Source organism: Cotesia typhae, unplaced genomic scaffold (assembly GCF_013202065.1).
Source record: "Cotesia typhae breed Kobodo isofemale line unplaced genomic scaffold, CoteBio_Ctyphae contig_83, whole genome shotgun sequence".
NCBI classification, from domain to species: Eukaryota; Metazoa; Arthropoda; class Insecta; order Hymenoptera; family Braconidae; genus Cotesia; species Cotesia typhae.
In genome coordinates, this window is record NW_027423769.1 from 1,556,462 (window position 1) to 1,584,102 (window position 27,641).

General features: G+C 28.9%; 2 protein-coding genes across 19 annotated transcripts in view; one reads left to right on the forward strand and one right to left on the reverse strand.

Moving 5' to 3' along the window:
- The window catches only part of Pnt (ETS transcription factor pointed), a 58,427-nt gene that overhangs the window by 20,416 nt on the left and 10,370 nt on the right, over positions 1–27,641 (reverse strand). Inside the window, exon 1 of one of the 4 annotated variants that reach the window (XM_074251747.1) lies at positions 7,014–8,052. The exons of the other annotated variants lie outside the window; for them this stretch is intronic. Within the exon in view, the coding sequence (XP_074107848.1) occupies positions 7,014–7,092 (79 nt within the window). The 5' untranslated portion in view covers positions 7,093–8,052. Of the gene's footprint in view, positions 1–7,013; positions 8,053–27,641 lie in introns of those variants that run through there. 4 annotated transcript variants of the gene reach the window in all.
- LOC141533074 (uncharacterized) lies at positions 8,197–22,511 on the forward strand. Of its 15 annotated transcripts, none has more exons than XM_074251752.1 (9): positions 8,487–8,844; positions 16,435–16,770; positions 18,518–18,602; positions 18,681–18,761; positions 19,893–20,062; positions 21,075–21,172; positions 21,265–21,356; positions 21,493–21,706; positions 21,938–22,470. In XM_074251752.1, exons 3-5 carry the CDS (start codon positions 18,524–18,526, stop codon positions 19,946–19,948), a joined length of 216 nt encoding a protein of 71 aa, XP_074107853.1. In that variant the 5' UTR covers positions 8,487–8,844; positions 16,435–16,770; positions 18,518–18,523; the 3' UTR covers positions 19,949–20,062; positions 21,075–21,172; positions 21,265–21,356; positions 21,493–21,706; positions 21,938–22,470. The 15 variants fall into 15 exon arrangements, 6 of the variants coding, with proteins under 6 accessions (XP_074107851.1, XP_074107852.1, XP_074107853.1 ...); XM_074251753.1 differs by lacking the exon at positions 8,487–8,844 and adding an exon at positions 14,672–15,428; XR_012480174.1 differs by lacking the exons at positions 8,487–8,844; positions 18,518–18,602 and adding an exon at positions 8,441–8,455 and having other exon boundaries at positions 19,606–20,062; positions 21,938–22,462.

Genomic DNA, 27,641 nt, shown 5'->3' on the forward strand with positions numbered 1-27,641 from the left:
AAAAAAAATATTGGATAATCCTAAAAGAATTAAATCATGTTTTTTCAATTTTTTTTTTTTTTTTTGCCGAACAAAAGAACAAAACCATCAAATTGTAACTAAAAAATTTCGAAGGGTAGTTCGAATGAAATAAACAATTCTTGTTATTGTATCTGTCTAATCCTCGTCAGATTGTTGATGTACACTTGAAGTGCCCGACTGCGAATTATGAAGGGGTCCTCCTCCCCCATTAATACCAAATCCAAGTGCAAACAAAAAAAACTGTGTTTAATATGTAGCCCGCAAAAATGATTGACGGTGAATTTATTGGATCCAGCTGATAATAAAGAGATTAATATTTTTATTTATACACTAAATAATAATAATGATAATATTTGAAGGCAATATCCAATTTAACGAGTGAATTAACAGGAATATAGTGGCGATAGAGTGTATAGTGTCGATTGTCGACGGTGTTAATAGCAATGTAGTGTAATATAATTTAAATGTAACACAGTAGCGTATTATATATGAGAAGGGAGTTTTGAGCAATTTCTCACACAGTAAAACTCTCGAAGCGTCAGGTGTCGTGGAGTAGGCAGGAGGGTGTATGTATAATGTATAATACACACAACAACGGCCCCAGAGCATGCCTAGTGTAGTAGATAGGTATCGTCGTAAAAACGAGGGACGCAACTGCCGTAGGTGCAGGTGCATCATGAAAGCAAATATTTTTTTTATGTTACAACCGTCAGAATTTCACCAATAATTTTTAATATTGTCTTTCGACTATATAATATAATATCATAATTCGGTTAAGTTAAACAATTAAGCCCGCTTGAGATTGCCATTGAATAAAATGCAAATGCGACCCTTGACCTCTCTGACACAATGACATTTGTCAGTGTTAGTTTGCATCTATTTGCATTTTTGTTAATTCATTATACTCTCACCGCAACATGGTTTGTTTTTAATGTTTATCGGATTTTTTTTTTTTTTTAATTAATTACTAAAAAAATATTTATTAAAATTCTCTCTGTATTTAATTTATTTTTTTTACTGTTCTATTTTTTTAAGATCCTTAAACAAATTATTTTATTCCTTGAATTTAAAATAATTTTTTGTATCTTTAAAGGGCTCTATTTTGAATTTATTTTCTTACCAATCAAAAGCGTGAATTTTATATAAATTTTCTAAAAAATAATTTTTTAAAAAAGAGCTACCTCAACTTTTTAGCGTGGCGCAGAGGTAATACAGTTATTTTAACACTCAGGGAGATCAAGGTTCGAATCCCAGAGTCGGATAATTTTTTTTTTTTTTTTTTTTTTTCATATTTTCAAGTTTTACAGATCTAAATATTTTTTTAACATAAATATAACAACAAAATAGTGATATTTTTTTTTTCAGTGTCCAAAAATTGGGCAATTAAAAATTTTTAAAACAAAAAAAAAACTGATAACAGAGAATTAAAAAATCCATGACACAAAGCTCTCGGTAAGATCAACATCCTGGACGGAGAAAATACACTCGAGTTTAAATTTAGTAATTTTAAGATCTGCAGCCGGCTCTCCCTGCTTACTTTACTCTCCAGTGTATTTATTATGCGCCAGGAGGGCGTACAACCAAAACAGTGACCTAGGGTTACGCGACCCTCGATATAATAGCAACAGTAAAATAAGCGGCTATTTTTCTAACCCATCAACAACAACCCCGACAGCGCTTCAACCGATATATCCACACCAACGAGTCTAACGAGGAACTGATGAAGCCTCACGCAACAGGTGGAGGTTTACGTAACTGTCAAGCTTTAATCCCGAACACGCGTTAATTCGTTATTGTCCTTAACAAAAAATTAAAAAATTATCATGATATTTTTCTTCTCCACAGAGCCTTATTCGGAGGAATTATTTAAAACGGGTGGTTGGTATTCGGGGAAAACACTGTTATTATTAATGTATTCATGTCTTTTAAGATCATTGGTGTCGCATTTGACCTCAGGGCTCAAACCACATGCTCGCCGTTGCCAGCTGGCGCAGTTGGGCTACTGCTGTTGGGCTTAAAACACTGATCAAGACTTTTTAAAAAGGGTCTTAAGCTGATGAGAAGTCTCTTAGCACGTGTCTCATGTCTGTTTCCATTTTTTAAATACGCTCACAACCTTTTTTTTTATTTTTCAACATTTTTATTCGCGGCCGGATGCTAAATTAATGCAGTTGAGGCTCTTTTTTAATCAAAATTCAAGAGTTTTAATTTTGAAAGCAATTTTTTTATAAAGAAAAATATTTTTTCTCAAATTTATTCATTTTTTATTATTATTGAAGAAATATTAAAATTTATAAATAAATTTTTTCATTTTTGGACAAGAATTCAGCATGAGATTCTTTTCATTTTTAGATTTTAGATATTATTAATTTTTAACAGTACAAATTTAAACAATTTAAAGAATATTAAATATTTCTTCATTTTAAATCACTTTTAATTAAGATTAAACAGTTAAATAATTTAAGAAACTGCCATTTAAAGATTTAAATATTCAGGATCTCTTTGTTCCGATTATAAAAAAGGAGCAAAAAAAATTTGATTAAAAAAAAAATCACTCAAGGTAGTTATTAACTTTTGTAGTTAAGTACATTAGCGGTAATACCGAATTAAATTAGCTTTTAAATAAATTTAAAAGCTTTTAACTTAATCAAGTATTGAAATAATAATAATAATAATAATAATAACAATATCAATAATTTTTTTGAGCTAAGATCCTAAAATAAAAATATTTTCGTCAAAATATCCAAAAAATCAAGAAATCCCTTGTTTAGATTTTTAAATTAAAATTTTTGGTTAAATATAAAAAAATCATAAGAAAGTTTTTTTTTATAGATAATTTAATTTTTTATAAAAAAGATTTATCAATTTTATTATAGTTTCAATATTTTAGTTAAAATTTTGAAAAAATCCTAACAAAGAAGAAAACTATATGTTTAAATTAAATAATAAAAAATTCTCAACTAAATATTAAATGATTATTATTATTATTAATAATTCAAAATGGCTGTTTTTATAGCCTAAATAATAATAATAATAACACTTTCTAATTATCTTTATAAAAAAGCGGGAATAAATAATACAGTTAATATATTTGATTTGCTGGTAACTCGTATAAAGTAATCGTAAAATGCGTGTTTCAGCGAGATACTCAGTCCGAGTGTGCTGTTGTGATAATGCCACGACTTCCTGAGCTACAATCCAAGAGATTGTGTTATTTGTTATATCTTGCATTATGGTGTCTGTAGTAACCACCACAGGGAATATAATAAATAAAATAACACCAACACATGTTAGTTTGTCCTTAGCAAGAGTAGAGGCGTGGTAAGAATACATATTTGTGGTCAGAATGATCCATCACTAGGCCGATAAAATCGCCGAGATAATGATACTGAACCAATTATCATTTTTCAGTTAGTTAGTCATAATTGTCATAGCTGGTAGCCTTTCTTGTTCTTTTCTATCAGTTTGTATCGGTTGTTACAGTTGGTGATAACAACCAGTGCATCATCAGCCATCAGCCAACTGAATAAACACGACTTCCGAGTATTGTACAAATGATAAATAAATGATGAATATATATTTAAATAAAATGGTGTCGAACTGCCACCGAGATTGGTAAACTCGATTCCCTGAGCTGTAAGAATGTCGACAATTGTTATGGAAGGCGTGTTCTACCTTAGCACGGGCCATACCACAACCGAGTATAAGTATGAGGACTTTGTTGATGCAGTGCCGGCAACCTCTTGGGAATCCTCTGACAGACCAAGCTAGTTTCATTTGATTACAAGTCACGTTTTGATTGTTGCCGTGTGTTCCATCTTGCCAGCAAACATTTTTATGATATTATATCTTGCTCTTACTTACAGATTATTATTTTATTGTTTTACCAAGCCAAAACACCGAAGAAAAAAATTAATTTCAATTTAAAAAAAAAAATTACTTTGGGGACTTTAATCATCTTGAATTACGTGAAAAAATTAACTTGGACAAAAAATAGTTATAGCGTCCAAAATACTGAACTTATAAAAATTTTCTGAGACAAATATTGATCAAAATTTAACTCTTTACAATTTTTTTCTAAAATCAAAACTTTAAAAACTATAATCTATTTTTTTAAAAATCCGCTTATGAAAATTTTAAATTGTAAATTTTATAAAAAAATAACTATATCTTGAAATATTGACCTTAAAAAAATTTTTTATGATACAAAAATTATTTAAAATTAAATTCTCTGCAACTTTTGTCCCATTTTTCTCTTAAATCATAAATTTACAAATTAAACCCATTTTTACAAATTTTGAAAAAAAAAAAAAAAAAAAAAAAAAAAATTGAATTTTAATTTTCTTCAATAATAAAAATTACTATTTTTCTTTCTCTACACATTTTCCACTTCTGACTACTATTATTAAGCTGATTAAGGATTAGATGTTCTAATAAGCAGAATAGGTTTTAAAATATATTACGGGGCATTTTTTAAGCTTCTTAGATATTGATTAAAAAAGAACCTATTTTTAATAGCTTCTGTATAGATTATTAGGGTTAAAAGTCCACCCCAATTGGACTACAGTAACATGATTCTTTTTTAAACACTAACGCTTCAGTCGAATTTAAATCTCTTTCTGATATATCTTCTATTTCTTCAACAAAAAAAAAATTTACAATTCAAAGAATTTTATTCATCAAAAATTTTTAAATTTATGACCTAACGTTAAAAAAAAAAAAAAAAAAATTCAACATTCAATATGAGTTTCATCTCAGAGGAAGTTTGAATTTGATTATAATTATAATGCAAATAAAAGCTGGAAAATTGTGTGATTAAAAATGAAGAGCAATTTCAGATAATGAGAAGAAATGAATGAAAACTAATAATACTAAAAAGTAGGTTAATAAAAATGGTTGTTTTTTTTTCTGTTGACATTAAAGCCATTTTAAAATGATAAGTTTAGCGACTTAAAATTGCGTATTGGCAATAATAGAGAACATGATTACAATGAATAGAGTATTGTTTTACGGTCGAATACATATACCTATAATTTGACCTATGTAAATATTAAAAATTGCACACGACCCGATTGAACCAATTGTTGTTATAGTTAAAGCTAATTTATCGAACCAGCGGTACTAAGATTTTAATGGAAATATACAATGTATTAATTACGTTTAAAAAAAAAGTTTCCGATCCAAAAAATTCATTTTGGAGAATTTTTATTGTCTTTTTTTTTCAAGTAAAATAATTTTTCTTGATTCAAGAATTTTTTTCTTCAGTCAAATTAATTTTTTTTTCAATATTTAATTATTTAAAATCTTATTTAAGTTGTGCAGAATCAAAATCAATATCAATATTTACAAAAATTATCTTTCGTAATTTTGAAAAAATTTTTTTTTCATTTAAAAAATGAATTTTATCTTTTTAATTAAACTTACGGCCTTTACACTGAAAAAAAAAATTAACTTGAATCAAGAGGAAAATTGTTGAACCAAGAAATTAATTTTGAAATAAGACGAAAAATTCTTGAATTAAGCAAAATTTACTGAAATTAATAAAAGTTTCTCTGTAAGGACTATTAAAAAAATTTATTCGTATACATTTTAAGCCAAGAAAATTTCTTCTTGCTCCAAAATGACTTCAGTCTTCGTTATAATTTTTTTGGTTCAAGAATTTTTTTTTTCTGTGTAGAGAATACTTAAAAGAACTCAAAAAGTATTCAAAAATTAAAGAATATTGTAGGAAAAGTGATTTTGCACAGTAAATCCTTAAAAAACACTTGTTCTAGGGCCGCTTAATTTGACAAATAAAAAAAAATATCAAAATTCTTATAATTGACACACATGCGGTGCACAAATAGTGAATTCCATGAGTTGATACTTAATTTTCACGGAATGGCAATAGTATATACTAAATACTATATAGTATATGTATATATAGATATAAATATGTATATTATAAGTTTTTCAGCGCTGCACGTGCATCGTTCTTGTTTCTTGTGCGCCCTAATTTTATCCAAACGTAAAAATAAAAGTCTAACCATGCACACGACGTTGACGAGCAGCTTGGGTTAATAAAATGCGACAAGCATTGAATCGCCCCCGGAAATCCATCTAATAATCGAATAAAGTTATATTTACCGCGTATTTTCATAACTACCCGCTCCTAGGAATATTGATCCCGATTTATATCATCAACATTGTGATTTAATTCTGTGAATTATTGTATTATTAAGAGATTTTCTAGAAATTTTACTTTTTAAACTGTCCTTTGGAAAATTTCAACTGTGCTTGCTGAGTTGGGTCCAAAAATACACTCCGTTCGAAATTATTATTTACGTATTTGTCTTTTGGGAGGCTTGTTGTAATGATATCGTCCAAAATTGTGAAAGAAAATTTAGTAGAGTTATCTTTTGGAAGGTTTTGGAGGTCAAATTCGAAAACAAACCGAATAGTGTTAGAAATAATGATAATAATTAGATAAATTCTTAATTATTTGGAAAATGCTAAATATTAGACAGACTTTTGATGATTCTTTTCTAAATAACTTTTAAATGCGATAACTTATTAAATTTCTGTAAAATGCATCTGAAAGGTCATTAAATAAGCTTCAATTTCCATATCTAATTAATTTTTTTTTATCAAAAATTTTTTAGTTTTCCGCCTATTTAATGTCACTCTTGAAAAATTTCATAAAATGATGTAAAATATCAGACTTTTGATGGATTTTTTCTAAATAACTTTTGAATGCGATGAGTTATCAAATTTCTACAAAATGCATCTGAAAGCCCATTAAATAAGCTTTAATTTCCATATCTAATTAAATTTTTAATTTCAAAATTTTCTATTTTTTAAACAAGGTTAAATTTCCAACTCCAATTTTTTCCCCAAAAATTTAAACAACTCTGCAATTATATTATTGCCAGTGTCTTAAATTTCTTCAAAATCTAAAAAAACTTCCACTTAAAACCACCTAAAAGATAAAAAAAAGTGAGTTATAAGTTTACCTCTTGGCCTATTGAAAGATTTCATGGCCTTGATTCCCATTCCGACGTGTTGCGTGTCGCCTCCGTAGTCGACGTACATCAGTTAACTATTTTTTGTATTTATTTAAATAAAAATCTAGCAACCGCTGACAACAAACTTATTTAAATCCCCCTAAACATTTAATTATTTCAATCAACGATTCACGTTACAAACGTCTCATAATAAACTACCGTCCATAATAACAATTCAACTAAACATGTGTCAGGAGCGTATTTATTTATTTATCCCATATTGCGTCGAAATTATTTCTTTGCAAGCTGTCAAAATATAAATAGTTCAAATTTAAACTATTCTTTTAAAAATTTTGATTTTAAATCATTTTAAAAATTATTTCTTCCCAATATTTCAATAACAATAATAATTATTAAAATTATAATCCGGAAGCATGTGTTAGCTATCAATTCATAAAATCCGTTCTATTTCCATTTCTTCTTTCCTCAGTACTGGTTTGCTTGCGTAATAGCTAAAGTCTAAATGACCAAACGACCAAAATACGAAATAACTCCTCGAGTGTCAAACAGCGCCCCCCAAACCCCCACCCCCACTCTGTAACACCATCTGTAGTGTAGCCGCACCACTAAAACTCTTTATTAGTGTTGTTTACATCGGATTTTTCACCCAAGAAGTATATAAAATGGAGGGGGGTGATTTTTTTTGGAGAGGGGGCACAAATAAACGCGTAATGTTGTATATTGGCACTTGTAACTTCACTCCAGTGATATATTGGCACTTGTAAACATTAAAACCAACCGGAAGTTGATTTTGCACTGACACAAGCTCGGAAGAAAAGAAGAAATCAAAATAAAAAATTGCGCTTAGTTTTCGCGGGAAATTGAAATTTTTTTAAAAAAATGTTTTTTTAAATTTGAATGAGATTTTTGAGAAAGCTGGCCGAAGGTCGGGTAGCGCGGCAGCGCGTGTGGTGAAGCGAACTAAAATACAAACTAAAGTGCTTGGTTGGACGTTAAAGTTAACCATCTCAGACTCTGAAAGAACCAGAGGAAAGGGGAGGGAGAGGAGAGACATACAGCTTATTGGGAAGGGAAGGGAGAGGAGAAATGTGTGTTTTAAAAGGACTGGAGGGGAAGAGATCTGAAGTAACGCTCAACTAAGGTTCTCCTACTTGTACCATATTATTATTGTTGTTATTATTGGATATATGTGTATATTCAGTGTCGGTTTTATGAATGAATACTCTCTCGACGATTCACGCACATGCGCAACACCGCACCTGTCTTTCTACTCTCCGGGCGTGTGTGTGTGTGTGAAGCACATTGGGTGTAGTTGTGTTGTTTGGTGTAATGTATGGTATACGCCAGGCGTACAGGACCGCTTAGCTCTTTGTGGCCATGCCGCGACCGACATCCGCTTCTATACTATTCGTACTTGCTCATATGTCGACGTAAGTGTGTGGATGCTTCTACTATAGCGAGGAGAGAACAAGTTCATTCATGACACTCAACAATCTTATGCTTTACCAATAAATCCGATACTTTTTGTGTTTCGAGGATTCCCTTTTTATTAATGAATTTTTCGAGTACGCTTTAGTTCATTCATCAAGTTCAAATTTATATTATATATATATCCAAAATAGAAGGATGGATGATTTATTTTAGAGAAGTAGATTTTAGAGTTTTTTTGGGAAGGTATCTTGGATCGATTTTGAAAAAATTTTATTCCATTATAGAAAATTTAATCGTAGAGAAAAAATGTATTTTTTGTTAATATTTCACAACAAACAAATATTTGATGGAAACACTCCCACGAAGAGAGTTTGAGTCACTACCTGAGGTTGAAATTTTTCAATAAAATATAAATTTATGCAAATTTAAAGTTATAAATCGACGTTGATTACTTTATATTTATTACTATAAAAAGTTTCTTACTCTTGATTCAGATAAAAATAATAACTAACAACCTTTCGGTCACTATTCGATTTGTGAACTATAAATAAATAATATTTCACAAGATAAAAAATTTTCGAATGCAGCTTAAATACTTATCATCTTAACATCATAAATTGACTATTAAAAAATTAAATATAATAATATTTTTGAGGGATTTTTAATCAAATTTGTCATTTTAAAAAATTGTTTAAATTTTTTATAAATATCAAAACAATTTTTATTAATTAAAGACAAACTTGCAGCTAATATTATTATTATTATTATTTTATAAAATAAAAGTATTAATGTTTTTATTACTTGATAAATTTAAATCTTTTACGCGGGAAAAAAAAAAGACAAAATAATAATAATAAAATAACAGAAATTAGTATTTTAACGATTATTATCTGGTAAATTTATAAAAAGGTAAACATTTGATTGATCTGGCCCTACTGGCCGGTAATTGATCGATCAATCGATCATGATAATTTACCGAATGAATAGCTTGTAATTAGCTGTCGTCTTAATGAACCGATATTAGCATACAAGCCTAACGGGATTTCCCGATATCCTTAACATATATCACATCGATATACTACTGTAATAAAAAAAAATAAATAATGAATTTATAAAATATTTATCTATGTTTGCCTATTGCATCCGACAGAACAGGTTGGTTGTGATAAAATAAAAATATTTACTTGCTATTAAATATAAAATATAAAATGAATATTTTTAAAAAAAGTTTCTTCTTTCTTCTTTCTACTTAGAGGAAGTTCAGTGCCACAACCGATTTTACGAGGTCACCGGAAGTTAAGAGTGACCGAGCAAGAATCGAAGAAGAAGTGATGTGTATAAATAAAAGAGGAAGTGGCGCCTACAGGTAAAATTATCTCGGTACAGGTTATTCTCACGCTGCCTGTTACGTATCTCTTAAAGTAAATTTTCGGTTGATTCTGCGGATGATAATTGCTCCGGGTTTTATTTAAATGTTTTATTTAAAAGGGTCATTATTGTAATAATAATTATAAATAAGTAATTACAAGATAAAGAAGTAGATCAAAGAGAAAAGAGTAAAGGACACTGAGAGAGTGATAGAAAGGACCGGAAGGACTGAGGAAGGGGAAGAAACACGTTCCGTAGTAAGTGTAGTAAGACCACCGGAAGCCCCGAGGATTCAGCTTGAGAGGGCTAACGGAAGTGGCTGAAGGATAGACCAACAAAACCAACAACAAAAATACCGCAAACTAAATTTATATGAGAAAATATACTCATTTTTACTTTTAGTTTATTTTATCACAACTTTTGTCGCCTCGGATTTGTTCAACTAGCAAGAAATTATGATTAGTCACTTCACTTACTGAATTTTATGGTTATTACAGATGGAAAATACGTTTTTTTAATGACAAAGTGAAATAATATCAATATTACGATCTAAGGGAATTTTTTTTGAAAAGTTATTGGATTTTTTATGACAATTTAATTTTTAAAAAAATTATAATAATCTTGACTAAAATTACTTTATTATCATTATCTATATTATTAAGAGAATAGTCAATTTATGATGATAAGTATTTAGGCTACATTTGAAAATGCTCTATCTCTAGATACATATAAAAAAAATTACCTTGTATCTTGTGAAATATTGACATTTTTAAAGATATAAGCTCATCCGGATGTTACACTCATCGAGACCTTTCATTTGAGTACCCACATCAATTTTTCATATATTTTATATATTTACATATATGTATATATAAAAAATATATAAAAATGCATGTGGGTACTCAAATGAAAGCTCTCGATGAGTGTAACATCCGGATGAGCTTATATCTTTAAAAACGCCAATATTTAAGTAAGTACAGTGCAATTTAACAAAATTTATTATTATTTGTTTTTAATAATTTTTCAGAAATTTTTTTAAATATCACTAATTTCATTAATAAATTTTAAAACTATTGAAGATAATAATTAATAACAATAACAATCTAAACCATCGATTTATTGGTTGGGTTAACCTATTTAACGATTAAAAATCGCGCGCAATTAGCAATAAAAATACGCAACAGCGATAAAATAATTAGACTGAAACTAAGCTAATGCAATGCAAAGAAAGTAAAAATGAGGTAATTATTTAATAGAATAAAAATAAAGTTATCCTAAAAAAAAAAAATAAATAAAAGTATGTAACTATTAGACTAGTAAACCATAGTGTCCTACTATCCTCGCGATAAGAGCTACTAATAAAGGGAGAATCTCTTGATTCCTGATATACTTAAGCTTGGCTCTCCTCTTTCTTCACTTACGATATTTATATATAATATTAAATAAAGTCCGGAAGCCATTCACAAGTTGCTTCGTACTCGAGTACATTATTGTCAGACAACTGCTCGCTTCCGGAGCCATCGCTATCGGTCTTCAGACGTGTTTGTAATATTTTACATCTTATTCAGCGAAGACAATGATAATGTTCTTAATTATAAATGAAAATTTTTCACCATTAATCAAAAATTTTGATTTTGAAATTTTTATTAATAATAATAAAAAATTTTTTTAACAAATATTTTATTAGAGGGCCACAGCGGAGTAGGTCAAAAATCTATGCTAATTGACCCATCTTTATTATTTATCGTAATTTTTTAAACTTGAGAAATCATAGCGTCGATCATGAAAGCATCTGCAACGGATTCATTATTACGTAACGGACTTTTGCCGTCGAAGAAAACGACGGTGAAGTTACCGAGGCATAAAGCTTGAAAAAGAGGTCTCTCCCCGGTTCTTTTTTACATTCTCTCTTCTTATCTATCGTTTTCTTCACTCTGCATGAACACATTACTTGCATTATTATTATATTACTTGGACATAGTTATCTAGTAGCTCATTGTCTTTGTTGACAATTGATCTATATTTATCAAAACATTATAAATAATTCAGTATTCATGACTTGGGACTGTATTTTTTATTTTTTTTTAATTAAATAATTATTTAAAATATATTTTTGTAATTTTTTTAATCAAATCTAAAATTATTATTGTTATTTTATGAAAAAAAAATTTTGAATTTTTTGCGCGGGAAATTTGAAAAAATAAAAATTATTAAATAAAAAATTATTTTTTTTTTTTTGAGTTTCATTAAAAAATTTAAGCTTTCCAACTAAACTAAAGCCTCAAAAATAAAAGTACTATTGTATATACTTTTCACTTTAATACTTTCAAGCAACAATTGTCCTGATTACATGACAAAGAGACGGAATAAAAGTATAAAATAAAAAAAAAGGTTAAGAGAAATAATTAAGAGAAAAAATATAAATTTGAAAAAGCCGGGTAACAATGAGACAAAGAATCAAGAAGACTTTTGTCAACTTTGATCATTTTGTGACCAACATATATAACATATGTCTGTATATGTCCATCTTTTCTTATTCTTCGGTGTTTCTCTTGCACGTAATATGAGTAACTACAAACGGTATTATATAGGTATGTACAGTATAGGATAACTTTGGAGGTAAAAACATTGATGCGGTGGAGGTGGGATCGAGGCTCGAGGGGAGTTCGCGAGTTCTGGCTGGGTGAACAAGCGTCCGGTCATTAACGGAGCTTATCTACATGAGCACACCTCGAACTAAACTAACCAACGTTGTTTTTTCTCTTATATTATAGACACTAACATACTTTTATGTGATGCATACGTATATATATATATATATATATATATATATATATATATATATATATATATATATATATATATATATATATATATATATATATATATACATATTCACTGTGTGATTTTATGGGGAGACAATTGTTAGAATATATTGTTACCTTGATTCTTGAAATTTTTTTGGTGAAAAAAAATTTTTTTCTTGAATTTAGTCAAATATTAAAATATTTATTTTAAATTATCATAACGCTTATAAAAAAAATTGTTTTAATATTTTAAATTCAGAAAAATTCAAAGAATATCAGTAATAATTTATCATTAATATTTTTAAGTCCAATTTAAAAATATAAAAAACAAAAAAAAAATTTTTATACAAAAAAATTGTCAAAATACATTTTTTAAAAATAATAATAATAATAATCTTGACTAAAAAAAATTTTTTTTTATTATTTAAAATGTCAAATAATAATTCTTTATAAAATTACTCAGAAAAAAAAGTTTATTTGAATCAAAAAAAAAAAATTCTTGAATCATGTAAAATTTATTTTAAACCAATAAAAATTTTTTCGGTTTAATAACAAGATTATTATTATTATTATTATTATTATTATTATTATATTAAAATTTGACAAAAAAAATTTTAATATTTTCTATTACTAAAAATTTTTACGCGGGAAGTTAAAAAAAAAAATAATAAAGATTATTAAACACTAAACCCTCCAAAAAAAAAAAAAAAAAAAAAAAAAAATGAAATTACATGTTCCTCCAAGTTTCATTAATAAATTTAATTCCATTATCATTACTTACAAAAACGGTGCAAGCATGACGAAGCAACCAATGAAAAAGGTAAAACTTACCTGAAACAAAATAACAAAAATCATGATTACATATTACATACAATCAAACAATTATTTAATTAAACTACAATCCTACCACTAATTAACTCCTAAAGAATGAATGAACATAAATATAAAACTTACAAAACTAAATATTCCATTCTAAAAACTATTGATATTATATTGACCGAACAAAAAATCGTAAAATCGCGACATGACAATTAGCAAAGACTATTGTGGAGTGTAAAAATAGCTAAAAATTAGAAGTAAAATTATAATAAGTTACGAGTTGTGACATGTTGAGTAAACAAAAGTGCTCCGTTAACTTATTCGGGAGGGGGAGCGGGTGCGGGTGGACAATAACAAGTTAAACAGAATAGAAGGACTCGCGGCTATATATATATATAAATATATATATATATATATATATATATATATATATATATATATATATATATATATATATATATATATTTATGTATGAATATGCGATTTGCGAGTAATAGAGAAGAGAGGAGAGGAGCAAAAGAGGTAAAGAGAGAAAGAGAAGTCAGGTGGGACTGAGTATGAGGGCGCCAAGAAGTGGAAGCACGGTTGGGTGCTCCCGCCGTAACGTCGACCAAGAATCAAGTAATGCGCCAAAGTGGGTGCGCCACATTGTCCAATAAAATTAACCAAGACTTTAAAAAATAAATAAATAAAAATCTCAACTTTACAATATGAAAAATTTGGGTTTTTATTTTAAAAACATTCAAGTTTTTTGAGTTAAATTAATTTTTTATTTGCTGAAATAAATTTTAGATGCAAAATTACTAATAATTTATTTCAAGTTTGTTTTTAAATATTAATTATTTTCCAAAAAATTTGATAAAGATTATTTTATTTTCAAGATAAAAAATAATAAATTATTAACATTGTTTAATTAAATAAAATTAATCACTTGAATGTTTTTGAAACTACCTTTTATAAAGGAATTTTACAAATTTTTCAATAAATAATTTATTATACAGAATTTATCAAAAAATTCAAATTGTAAAATTAAAAAAAAAAAATTGATGGAATTTTTGTTAAACATCAAAATTAATTTTTTTTTTATTAAACTATGAAAAAAGGTTGTATTAATTTTAAAAATGTATTTTTTGATTTTTTTAATGAATAAAAAATATTTTTTTATTTTTATTCAAAAAAAAAATTCACTCCGGAGGAATAAAATCAATAAAAAATCTCTGATTTCATTAAAACGCGTTGAATTAAAATTGAAATACGAATTCGATAATATTCCTGATCAAAGTGACAAATTTTTTGTTTCTCTCGCAACTTTGAGCTCGAATGTAGCAAAGTAACAAATAGCAAATTGCCGATTGCTCGATTGATGTTCTGAAGAACCGATGATTAAATCGGAGCAAACAAACCCTCTGTCTATGAGAAAGTTGTACGGGAAATAGAGCCAGAGGCATTAAACACGTAATTTAGACTAAAATTAACAAGCTTCCCTTGGGCTATCATTACAAGTGTGATACTGAAGCTGAAGAGCACCCTCATACTCGTTTTCTATTCAGTCACACCGATCTCCGCTTTCAGCTTATAACATCTGTCTTTTAATTTTCTCGATTCACACACTCTCTGTGTTAACTCTGCTTTTAATTGCTTATTATTTTTATTCGATATTTAGGTTTTAGAATTTTTAACGGGGGACGGAAAAATAGAGCTTAAATTAGATTTTAGGGGAAAAAATGAAAATAAAAAGAAAATGAGAACCGTCGTAATGTTTTTAATTCCCCTAGACGGGAATGCCAGACGTGAGATCTTGTATAAGTACGCTCCCACGATCCTTTGCATTGTGCGTGATACATATCTACGTCATATCATCCCTCTTTCTTTTTCATCAGCAACCAACCGTCCTTTTTTAACTTAATATTTTCTTTCCCTCTGGTGGACTCCGCCATTGTACGAAACAAAGAGACTAAACGGTTTAAACAATCCATCGGTTGGTTAATTTTTAGATAATAATTTAATCTATTTAATCTATTAAAAAAAAATTAATTTCATTCAAGATTTTTTAAAATAAAATTTTGCTTTATTAAATATTGACTTTTGTTAAATTGCACTATAATTTTTTAACTATTGACATTTTTAAAGATACAAGCTCATCCCGATGTTACATTTATCAAAAGCTTTCATTTGAGTACCCACATGCATTTTTTATATATTTTTCATATATACATATATATAAATATATAAAATATATGAAAAATTGATGTGGGTATTTAAATGAAAGCTCTCGATGAGTGTAATGTCGGGATGAGCTTATATCTTTAAAAATGTCTATATTTCACAGAATACAAGGTAATTTCTTAATTATATAAAAATTAAAAAATTTTCAAAGTATTAAATTTTGAAGTCTATATTTAAAAAAAAACTCATTGATTTATATTTTTACTTCAAAAACAATATTTTAAAGCAAAAGTAAAATTTTCAGTAGAATATATTTTTTAAATCAACAAATTTATTTTTATAAAAATCTAAAAACTTGTGTAATTCTGTTAAAATATTTTCCAACATCTAACGACACATGTAATCTAATTATTTCGAAATAAATAATAAATACTTGTTACTTAAATATATATATATATAAATAAATAAATATCAGTGTGGTATTATTTAAATCTAAATATATAGTTAATAAAGATAATATTTATAACGCAAGAGCAGATACTAAAATGATTCTCAGCAGACCGTCGAGGTCAAAGTGAACATACTTCAGTGTTACACCAGTGACGTCAGTGTGTCACGGCTCGCCGACCACGAATCGTTATTCGTTATTAGCATTACACATCGCGCAACGTACAGGTCTCATCTTTTTTTTTTTTTTTTTTTTTTTTTTATTTTAAATAATAATAATAATAAAAGATAATAAAAATTTTTTGATAAAAAATTACCAAAAATAGAATTATTTTTATAGATAATTTTTTAATGTTTATATAAAAATTAAGAACAATGGCCAGTAGCAGATTGCGGCAACAAATATCAGCAATGTGATGAGGATGTTAAATGTTAAATGTTGGGTTGGTGTTAGTGGCTAGGAGTCGTTCCGAGAGACCTTGCGTAGGTGTCAGCCAGGCGTGGTGAAGATTTGCCACAGGCGGGACATGCCTCAGGACAAACAAAGAGATCATTTTACTGGAGATAATTGTTAAGAGAAAAGAGAGAAAATAATTGCGGAAGGAGAATCTCAAGTGGATTGGATAGAACTAACTCCTCCCGCAGAATCTCTTTCCAATCTAATACAAGCTGGCGCTACCTTCACCTTCCCCACAGCTATTGCTAAGGTGATTTAGTTGCTCTTTATTTTTATTTTAAGTATTTTTTAATTGTAAAGTTAGCTCATTTTTTCCCAGAAAAAATTCAAAAAATTATCTTTGGAGCGCATCAGCCTGAAAAATTTCCTGAGAAAGTTATTTATTTTTTTTTTTTTTGTTTTTATCAAAAATATGGACGATGATTTTATGGAAAATATTTTTTTCCCCTCCGGGTGTAAAGCGTCAACTTTAGCCCCGCTGCGCTAAACAAAGTTTCCGCTTTACACCTTCGTCAGGGAAAAAAATAGTATACACTCCTCGGGAAGTAAATAAGAAAGCCTCAGATCACATGTTTGTTGACCTCGGCTTCGCCTCGGCCAACAATTACATGTGATCTGAGACATTTCTTACTTTACTTCCCTCGGTGTGTAATATACTATTATTAATTCAAGAGATAAAATTTTGAAGCAAAAAATTATTTAAAATTAAAAAAAAAAAATATTTTTTTGCATTAAATTAATTTTTTTTATCAGTGTTTGTATTTATATTTTATTTTATTTATTATTTATGTTAAAAAATATATTTTAAGCTATAAAAAAAAAAATTAAATTGAAATTAAGTGGAAATTTTAAATAGTTTAAAAAAATTAATTAATTTTATATTTTATCAATTTTAATTTTGATTTTAGTTATTTTGACCCGCCGCGGGCTCAAACACGGATCCACGCGTTGTTACAACAGTAAAATATCCTCCATAAAAATTTAATCCTTGCCAGCTCCTATTTTCATGCGAACTTACTAACCGAAATTTAGCTCCAGCTTCTGGGAGTTTTTAAAATTACAAATCGCGGAATTATCTTGCGGCCAGATCAGCCCCAAAGCTGTGAAAGTTATTTGCATAAGCGGAAGAGGAACGAATTTTAATTAAAAAATCAGAGCAATTATGATTATAAAAATTGTTATTTAAGAGACTTTTTAAAGAAATGAAAACATTAAGGAAGTAATTGCTGTTCTGATAAGATTATAGTTCTACAGACGGTCTTTACGAAGGTAGATTCGATTTTGTGAGGTATATTGGGCGAAAAAACTTTTAGAATGTTGTCCGAGAATGAAATTATGTAGGGTTGATGGACTTTTATTCGACTTCCGATCGCGAATCACGGAAGTCCCTTTTCTTCGCAAATTCAATAGAGATCAGGAGACGGAAAAATAATCAATTGTATCAACTTTTTGTTTTTATTTGTGTATAAAAATATTTTTTTTCTGAATTTTATCGAAGAAAATATTCAAGAAAATTTAAAACGAAGAAATTTTTATTAAATTATTAAATAATATTGTTTTTTTTATTTTTTCATGGCTAAAGTCAGTTTTTTTATAAGAATTTTTTTAATTAAAAAAATCTATTTTAAATAAAATTTCTTTGAAGAAAAAAATAGACCGTAATTTTTTTAAAGAATAAAAAACAAAACTGAAACAACTTTTAAAAATAACTCACTTAAAAATATTCTTATTAAATATCTTCCTCGCGTTAATTAGCGATAATATATATTTTTAATTAAAGCGATGACTTTACTTCCAGTAAATGAACATGATCAGTGAATATTATTTAAATTGAGCCTGCATAACTAAGATTTTTATCGTAATTAAACCGAGAAAATATCCTTTGATTTGATTGACAACTTAAAGAAAAAAAAAAATAAATAAATTGGAAAATAAGTTATTGGATTTTGTATGCACATTATGATACTGCAGTGAGTGACTAAATTTATATGTTTAAGAATATAATGCAAGATGAGTTACGGGAGAGAATAAACGTGCGATCTCGACACTTAAAGCAATACACCGTTAGTTACATGCCCCCGGGTAATATCAACTATAATTCGATTGTATATTTATATTTTTATCTTTAGTTATTCATTTTTTATTTTTTATTATTTTCAGGCTACTTGCATCCAGCCGCTCGCTGGATTGCTCCTTGGTACTTGCATTGGTACAGGGGGCCAGTTTCCCCCTTTCTATATGGTGAGTTTACAGACTACACCAACCGCGAACCTGTTTCTCGTAACAAGAAATAAGAAAACAAGTAAATGCACTTGATACCGATTATCAATATTTTAAGAAAGCCTCAAACAATGAATTTAAATCTCCTGCTAGCTTGGACAAGGTGGTTTTAACATTAAAATATATTATGTGAAAATTCAAGTTTGTCATTATTATTATTATTATTATTATTATTATTAGCAGTAAATAATAATTATTTTATTGTTAAGTTCCCGCGTAAAAAGTTAAAATTTTTAAATTAAAAACATCAAAATAAAAACAACTAGCAACCTTGCAGTTACTTTGTGACTTGTGAACTATAAATAAATAAAATTTTGCTTTATTAAATTGCACTGTACTTACTTAAATATTGACATTTTTAAAGATATAAGCTCATCCTGATATTACACTCAGTAAGAGCTTTTATTTGAGTACCCACATGCATTTTTATATATTTTTCATACATACATATATGTAATATATATAAATATATGAAAAATTGATGTGGGTACTCAAATGAAAGGTCTTGGTGAGTGTAACATCGGGATGAGCTTATATCTTTAAAAATGTCAATAGTTTACAAGATACTAGGTAATTTCTTAATTATGTATCTAGAGATAGAGCATTTTCAACCAAAATTTTATTTTAATACTTAAATAAAATTAAAAAAAAATTAATCTAAAATTTCTTCCTAAAAATCATGAAGTATACTCTATAAAAATAAAACTAACTTCAAAAAATATCATCCTATATTCTTCACCATAAATAAAAAAAAAGGAAAAAAAAAATAAATAAAAAAACTACCAACTAACTTTTTATTGTTTAGTTAGATACGACTGAGGTTTTATAGCGCACCTGTGCAACCGGCTGAAGGATACGCGCGACGTTCGCGTGGTGCCTCTTGGAGAAGGGAGGAAGAAAACGCGTCCAAGAGTGTACCAGTTTAAGTGGGGATACTGGCCACGCGATCGAGATTTATTTATAAGTTGAGCTTGCCGTTCCCGATATATTCTTCCTTCTCGGTCATTACATCCTCGGCATCATCTTCCTCATCCTTTATCTCTTTCTTCATCAGTGAGTCTTGATCTTGCTCTTATTTTATACTTGTTTCAGCATTTATTTTTCTCTTGGATCGGCGTTCACTCGCAAGAAAGAAGAAAAGAGGGTAACGCAACATCTGCTTAGTTCATTTCTTCAATCGCGTTCTACAGATTCTCTTACTACAACCAACCGTGTAGTATATAACTACACAAACATATAGATCCACCATCCATTTATTTCCGGTAACTTGTTTATTTATTATTTTTTATTATAAATATAAGTTGTCCGGTTTTTACGACTATAAATTATGGATTATTAATATCAACACATGCATTTAGATATTTATATTTATATTTTACCCAAGATAAATTTATTTATATATTTCTTCGGGAAGAATATAGCGGTTGAAAGCGACTTTCAACACCGAAGATTAATTCGCCTCCTGCGAGGCTTCTGATCGGTGATCGGTAAGAAGAAAGTACTTGAGATGTTAAATTTACAATAGCAAGTATCTATCGATTGTACTATCAATTAGTATCCCACGATATATCAACCAGCAGCAGCAGCAGCAGCAATGTATAGCAGTATAAAATAGCGTATTTTACGACTCTAAGCCGGATACCAATGACACGAGTGAGTTATACTGTGAATCCGCATCCGGATCCATTCACCGATCTCAGTCTATCTCTTCTATCACTTTGTTTTTCATTTTTTAATCTAGTCTACTCTCTTAATAGAGCCTCTCACATCCTCATCATCATCATCATCTTCTTTTCCTCCTGAGGTATCACTCGATAGCTCGATTTTTCGATTTAAAACTCCCTCTAGTATAGAAAAAATAATTAAAATGTGTAAGCTAAAAAGTTTAACCCGTCGTAGTTGATATACAAGTTTATCTTAACTTCCTCCCCAATGACCTTACACTTCTCCCTACAGCAAAACCAGTTCGGCTTGTATTGCTATGCCCCAAGTACGCACTAAAGTATTATACATCGTGGAATATACATACCTACGCATTACATGGTATGCTTTAAAGTTGAACGATGCCTAGAGCTCCCGAGTGGAATCAATTATTTATTTAGTCGTTTTGTTTTATCTTCACCGGTACTCGGTACTAATCAACGCAAAGGCTATGTTGAGAAAATATTTTTATACATGAAAAATAACTATCTCTGACTAGTTTTTTTTTTTTTTTTTTTTAATTAATATAAGCAAACTTTATTTAATTTTTTAAATGTTTAAACGTTTGTTTAGGTCACTGAAATATCACTTTTTATTGAGGCGTTGGCAATAAACAGTTGCGCAATATGAAAGTTCGAATGATATAAGAAGAACGGAAATATATTTGCCCGGTAATAATAAATAAATATATCGAAATTGTTAAAAGAGGCGAATTACCGTGAGAATTTACCGTAATTTATGTATGATTTTTTTTTTTTTCAAGTTGATTGCTGGTAGGTACCCTGAAGTGGGATGGCGAAGCGGTAACGGCATGAAACTTGTAACAAAAGATGCAGAGTTCGATTCCTGGGCAAGGTAAATTATGTTTTTTTTTTTTTTTTTTTTTTATAATTCAATTTAAAAGCACTTTTTTATCACTTGTTGAGTTATAAAATTTATTTAATTAATTAGTTAGGAGTTGAAATGAATTTTAACGCACTGAATCTTTCAGGATATTGATAAGGAAAGAAGTTATGAGAAATGTGACAGTTTAAAGAATAAATGAGTGGTGAGGTTGGAAAATTCCAGGACTTTGAAAATGATTTCTAAAGAAGCCATCTTTAGTTACACGGGATGTGAATAAACCACGTTAGATCAAGCTTATCAGCTGCATTCAGTAACAAGTTTTGATAAGACCGCAAAAAACGGAAGTGGTTGCTGATTTAGTAAGTATAATCAGCATCATTAAAAATTTTAACGATTATTCTTGTAAAAATAATTATATAATTTATTAAAAAAAATTTTTTAATGTTTTTGTTACTGTAATTGTAACTCCCTGGAGAAAGACTGGAGCAAATGATACGTAAATACTTGTGTAGCGCATGAAAGAACGCAACAAAGCAGAGCCGAGATAAAGAGCGTATAATGTATAAGAAAATATGTTGGTACATTTATAGATGTATGGAGTCTAAGTAAAGGGACTGCTGCTGCTGCTGCTGCTGCTGCTGCTGCTGCTGCTGCTGTTAAACTGGCCCTGAAGCCTCAAGCCTCAAGATCGACTCAACCGCGATATTACTTACTCGCAATTATGTCTCTTGCTGCTATTATACCTATCTTTAAATTTTTATCCGAACATGAATTACATCGTAATCACAAATACTCCGGTTTTTATTGCTAGAAAGTTATTTTTTAAGGATTTATTCTCAAACTTTTTATCGCCATTTTTCAAAAATTAATTACAACTTGTAATTATTCTTATAATCAAAAAAAAAAAACTAATAATAATAATAATAAATCCTTCGACTCTAACTATGGGTTTGATTTTTTCTTCTTTCGCTCTGAAGATTCAACGAGCATTTCCCAATAACGATCGTGTTTCCTGAGTACCGTATAGACCATAATTACATTTTAATTTCCAACAGCCTCCGGTAATCGCTACCAGTAGCATCCCTCTGTTATTTTATCTTTTTATTCCCTCTCGATCTTCTGCACTCTTATTTTTATCTTCTATTTTATAAGTGTAATCTTGCTACACCCATTTCGATCAATTATCTGTTAATAAAATTTTTTTGTTAAATTTATACTTTTCCCACAAATTAGTGTCATTAATTAAGAAAATATACTTACAATTTTTTAAAAATCATTTCTATTAAATTTTATTTTTATAGTGCACATTTTCTCAAAATTCTGCGAGCAAAATTTATCAAAAACTATTGAACAAAAAATTTAAGGCTAAAAATTTTTTGCCGCCATTTTATTAAAAATAGATATTTTAATGAAGATCTGCAGGAGCTAGAAAATTAATTATTAGTAAAAAAAAAGAACTTATAATTTAAATTCAATCTGTATCTCAATTTTCGAATCAATTTATCAAAAAGCCTCTTCAAAAAAAATTTCTTCATTCAGCTTTAACCTCTGGATTAAATTTTTGCAATTCGATAATCCACTTCAATAATAAAATTTCAATCTTCATTCCTTGGAACTTTAATAATCCGAAGTTGTTCGACTTTATTACAAAATCAATCCTTCAAAACTTCAACAACTCCTCCAGCTAACCTCAAACGAATCAATTAGCTTCAAAAAATTCCCCTGTAAACTTCTTAAAGCTCGGAAGAAAAATGAAGTACCGTGAAGTAATTTATAAAGTCTGACAATTGAAACAATAACTCTAAAATAGTATCGCATATAAAATAGCTTACCTCGAGCTATAATCAAAGATAAAGAGTAGAGGAGTAGGAGCGACAAGCTGGTGTAACTAGTTTTTCTGTATATAATCCACGAGGATGAATGAACCCAGCAATTTGTTGGGAGCGAGGACCCCAAGTTTCTTCTTATTATTCTTATTCTTCATCTTTATCTTTTTATTCATTTTCTCTCTCGAGTAGACTTCTCTGGTATAAATTCTCCTCGATTATCCTAGACCCATTATCTCAGTAATCTTACCAGCGATACAACTTGTTGCTCCCTATGTTTCTATGTTCCTGCCAATTCTTCTCCATAATCTATGATGTAGTGCAATAAAGAGTTTAAAATATCATCCAACAGCCAGTTTCATTTTGTATCTTCAGCTCCAGCCATTTTGTGATCTTAGATCTTTAGATCTGGTATCTGGAGCCAAAGTACTATTTTCTGGTTGGAAAGTTCCTCCAGAGATGGCGGTAGCGTTCAAAGATGCAGAAATCTTGAAGCTGTTTCACCATATGTACATACTTTTATGGACTTGAAGTTATTTTTCAAGTAAACTATTACGGAACTGTAATAATATTTATATATCCATTATTCGGACATCAAAGCTCGTTGACTTCCGACACATACACTGACGTAACTAGTGATAGTCGCTGTACCAGGCGCCAAACAAAGAATGAAACCCGGGGGATGTTATGAAGAAAGAGTAAAAGGTTTGAGATATAGATTGAGAGATGTAAGTATATGGATATAAATATAAATATATGTACGGCGAACAGGTATAAAATTAAAGAAGCGGTTAAATGGAATAAGACAGCCTGAAAAATAAAAAATATCGGTGTAGTGGGAGACAAGAGCTAAGGAGTTGTATTAGAGAAACGGCTGTATTAATGTAAGCTGGTTAATAAAAACAGATAGACGAGAGAGGGGAAAAGAGAACGCGTTCCCACGATCTCATGAATGAACTCGCGTGGCTACTTGCTCCAAGAGTGGGGTAAACTCCCCTCGACTAAAACTATACTAGATCCACTTTCCAAATTAAACTTTACTCAATTTATTTCCAAAATGGATTGATGAGCTATTAATAATAATACCCATAAAAAGTTCAAATTACACGGTTAAGTGTCCGACTGGAAATTATTTCGGCTTTTGATGTTGTAACTTTTTGATAGATTGTAAGTTTATTTTCAGGGTGAAGGTTTCAATTTAATCTTGGGATTATGGAAGAAGATGTTCTGTGGAAGAGAAAAAAATGTCGTCATGGTTGTTATATAAGGTACCTCATTTTTTTTTTTTTTTTTTTTTTTTTTTTTTTTTCTCAAGAATATGGATTAGGAGCAACACTTTACCCTTTTTTGATGTTCCTAATTTAAGGTAGGTGTAAAATCGTTGGAAGTTTTTAGAATTTTGTAATTTGTAATTTTTTTTTTTTTTTTTTTTTGCAGAATAATTTGGACTCTAAATTACCGAAGAAACTTCAGTTATTATAAAAAATACTTTTAACTTGAATTTAAAATAATTTTTTATCATAGTGGATATATTTTGTAGGTACTAGCAAAAATTTTTTCTAATAGAAATTTTTTTAGAGATATTTTGATTTTATTTAAAAAAATAAATATGAAAAATTTTTTTTAGAATTTTTTAAAATTTCTACAGATGAAAAAAAAATAATTTAATTGTTTAAAAAATAATTTTTAAGAATTTTTCAAGAAACAAAAAAATTCCATATGTAGAAATTGTAAAAAACTATAAATGTAATTTTTGAAAAATAATTTTCTATAATTATTTTATCAAATAAAATCCAAAAATGTTAAAGTCTCTGCTCATTTCGCGTTTTAAAATCCGATGAATTAAAACTGTCCAGATAATTTATTGCAAAAGGTAAAATCTACCTTTTATTCTTCTTTACTTTCTTCACGCAATCAGATAGATCCCGAACATGCAGTTTGATTGTGTGAAAACGTTAATCAAGTACTTTGTTAGCTAATGAAGAGAAACTAAATAAAAGATAAGGTGATTACAATGTCCGTAACGATCTCAATTAAGCGTATCTCAATCATAAAATAATAATTCATAATCACCATGTTGTAAATAAGTAAACTATCTTATCTTAGTGCCCGCGGCGAGCTGTATGAATGAATGAATGAAACAACGCTGAAATAGTGCGCGTGGCGCCTCTCTGACGTCACAACCTGTTGCTACCTGTTACTTCTATCAACCAACGGGTGGTCGAATAGAGACAAGAGACGTACACGAGATCTCCGATACAAGAGTCCATAAAATCCAACATTACGTCCGGCTTCAACGGTCAACCTCTAAATAACAAGTCTTATGTTACATACAAAGACACTGAGCTCCACCGTGGGAGAAGATCGCTAAAAACTCGTTTACGCTTTTGTAAATCAACGGTTTTTACCTTTTGCTCCGCATTCGCGCCGAAATTTCTTCTGAAGAAAATTCAAATCTTCATTTTTAAGGGCCGAGATTAGCAAAGTTATCCAATTTTTGAGGATAATTCGGATGAAAATATTATTTTGCATAATCCCACATTTGCAAAGTATATTGAGGTCATTGTATGTGGCAAGTATATAATTAATGTGAGGCTACAAAAGTTGTTTCTCAACTTCTCTTCTACTACTACTCTTACGCCTTTCATTATTATTGTTTATTATTATTATTATCATCACTTTTTTTTTAATTTTTTCAGTTTCGTTTGATTCCACTTTTTGCGACGCGCAAAACTTAAATAATATTAAAGTCCGCTGTCACTTCACAATTTTTTAAATTTATATAACAAACAAATTTGTTCCGAAAAATTATTTTTTAATTTTTTTAAATTTCTACAAGTAAATTTTTTTAATATTTTTTTTTGCCATAATTTATTTGTTAAAAAAAATTAAAACAATTGTAAAGTGACAGCTAAATTTAATGTCATAGAAAATTCTTAAAATTATCAAATATCAGCGCAATAATTTAAATAAAACTCAAAACTTTCTGCGTTACCGATCAAACTGCTGTTTTTGCCGCCAAAGCGCCGCTCCGCGGCAGAAAGAAGAAGCTCTTGGCGCGTTTTAACGGTAACAAGTAACTTATCCGCTCTCAATAAGACAGATCGCGTGAAAAAGTGCGCGTAAAAAATAACTAACGGCTTTTTTTGGACAATAGCTTAAAAGTCTGTTCAAATTTATATATTTATAAATTTAAATTTATATTATTATAATATAATAAATAATGAATAATAAAAAAGAAACGCCTTTAAATTTATAGCAAACAAGTGTTGGTCAAGTGATATTGATGTTGTTTCAATTTGTACAAGGGGTTTGTACACAAATTTGGCATTGTTAAGTGTGTGTGATGTGAAAATTTAAAAGAAGAACGTGAGAACTTTGGTTGAGCTTAGTTTACCAAACAAGTGCCATGCTGGAGAAAATGATTATGGTGAAAAAAATGGGAATCGAGGATTCTGGATACTGAGCCAGGCCCTCACGCACAGCTGTGGTTATACATATTTCACGCAATGTGCCGACCACCTTCTTACTATCTCTCTCTCTCTTATTTTCTCCGTCCATCTATTTTGTGTTTCTGTGTGTATGTATTTTTCTACCTCTCATCTTGGTATTGTGTGCCCATAAGAGCAAGTCTTCGGTTTCGGCTACACACACACTCCACTTATTCTTAATATTTTTTCAGCCCGTTTTTTCCCATGCTTTAAGGACTTTCGGGCGCCCATCTCCCACGGATCGGCTCAAAATAAAGGACCACTTAATTGCGCCCTCATCCAGATACGGGCTAATGATTGACCGATCATCATTTTCTATAAATATTTTCACACAATTAAATAAACTGGGCATCTGGGTTTGGAAAAATTATTAACTGAGGTTTAAATTTAATCAGTCGTGTAATTAAATGTCAATTTTAGGATCATGTTGAGTTTAACAGATAAAAATTAATTTATTTATGAAGATCAATTTAGAAGATATTTATCAAATTTAAAAATTTTTTTTAACAAATAAATTATGGCAAAAAAAAAAATTAGAATAAAAATTGACATTTTAAAAAATTAAAACAGTAATTTTTTTAAAATAATTTTTTAGAACAAATTTGTTAAAAAAAATTAATAAATTGTCAACTGACTGCTAACTTTAATGTCGTGAATTAATTTAGCAGATTTTTATCAAATTTTAAGAATTTTTATATTAAATAAATTATGGCAAAAAAAATTAACAAAAATCGCAGTGAAATTTTTTAAAAATAATTTTTTGGGACAAAATTTTTTGTTAAAAAAAATTAAAAAATTTTCGTGACTGCTAACTTTAATGTCTTGAGTTAATTTAACAAATATTTAATAATTTTTGTGACAAATAAATGATTGCAAAAAAAAATTAAAACTGCAATTTTTTTTAAATAATTTTTTGGAACAAAATTATTGGTTGAATAAAAATAAAAAACTGGTCAAATGACGGCCAAAACTTTAAT

Excerpts from the sequence above, each read along its gene's own strand:
- LOC141533074 (XM_074251750.1), top strand. The coding sequence starts at position 8,213 with ATGTGTATATTCAGTGTCGGTTTTATGAATGAATACTCTCTCGACGAT. Across the intron at positions 8,456-18,680 it reads GTACTTGCTCATATGTCGAC|GCTACTTGCATCCAGCCGCT; the intron begins GTAAGTGTGTGG and ends TATTATTTTCAG. Across the intron at positions 18,762-19,892 it reads AGTTTCCCCCTTTCTATATG|CATTTATTTTTCTCTTGGAT; the intron begins GTGAGTTTACAG and ends TACTTGTTTCAG.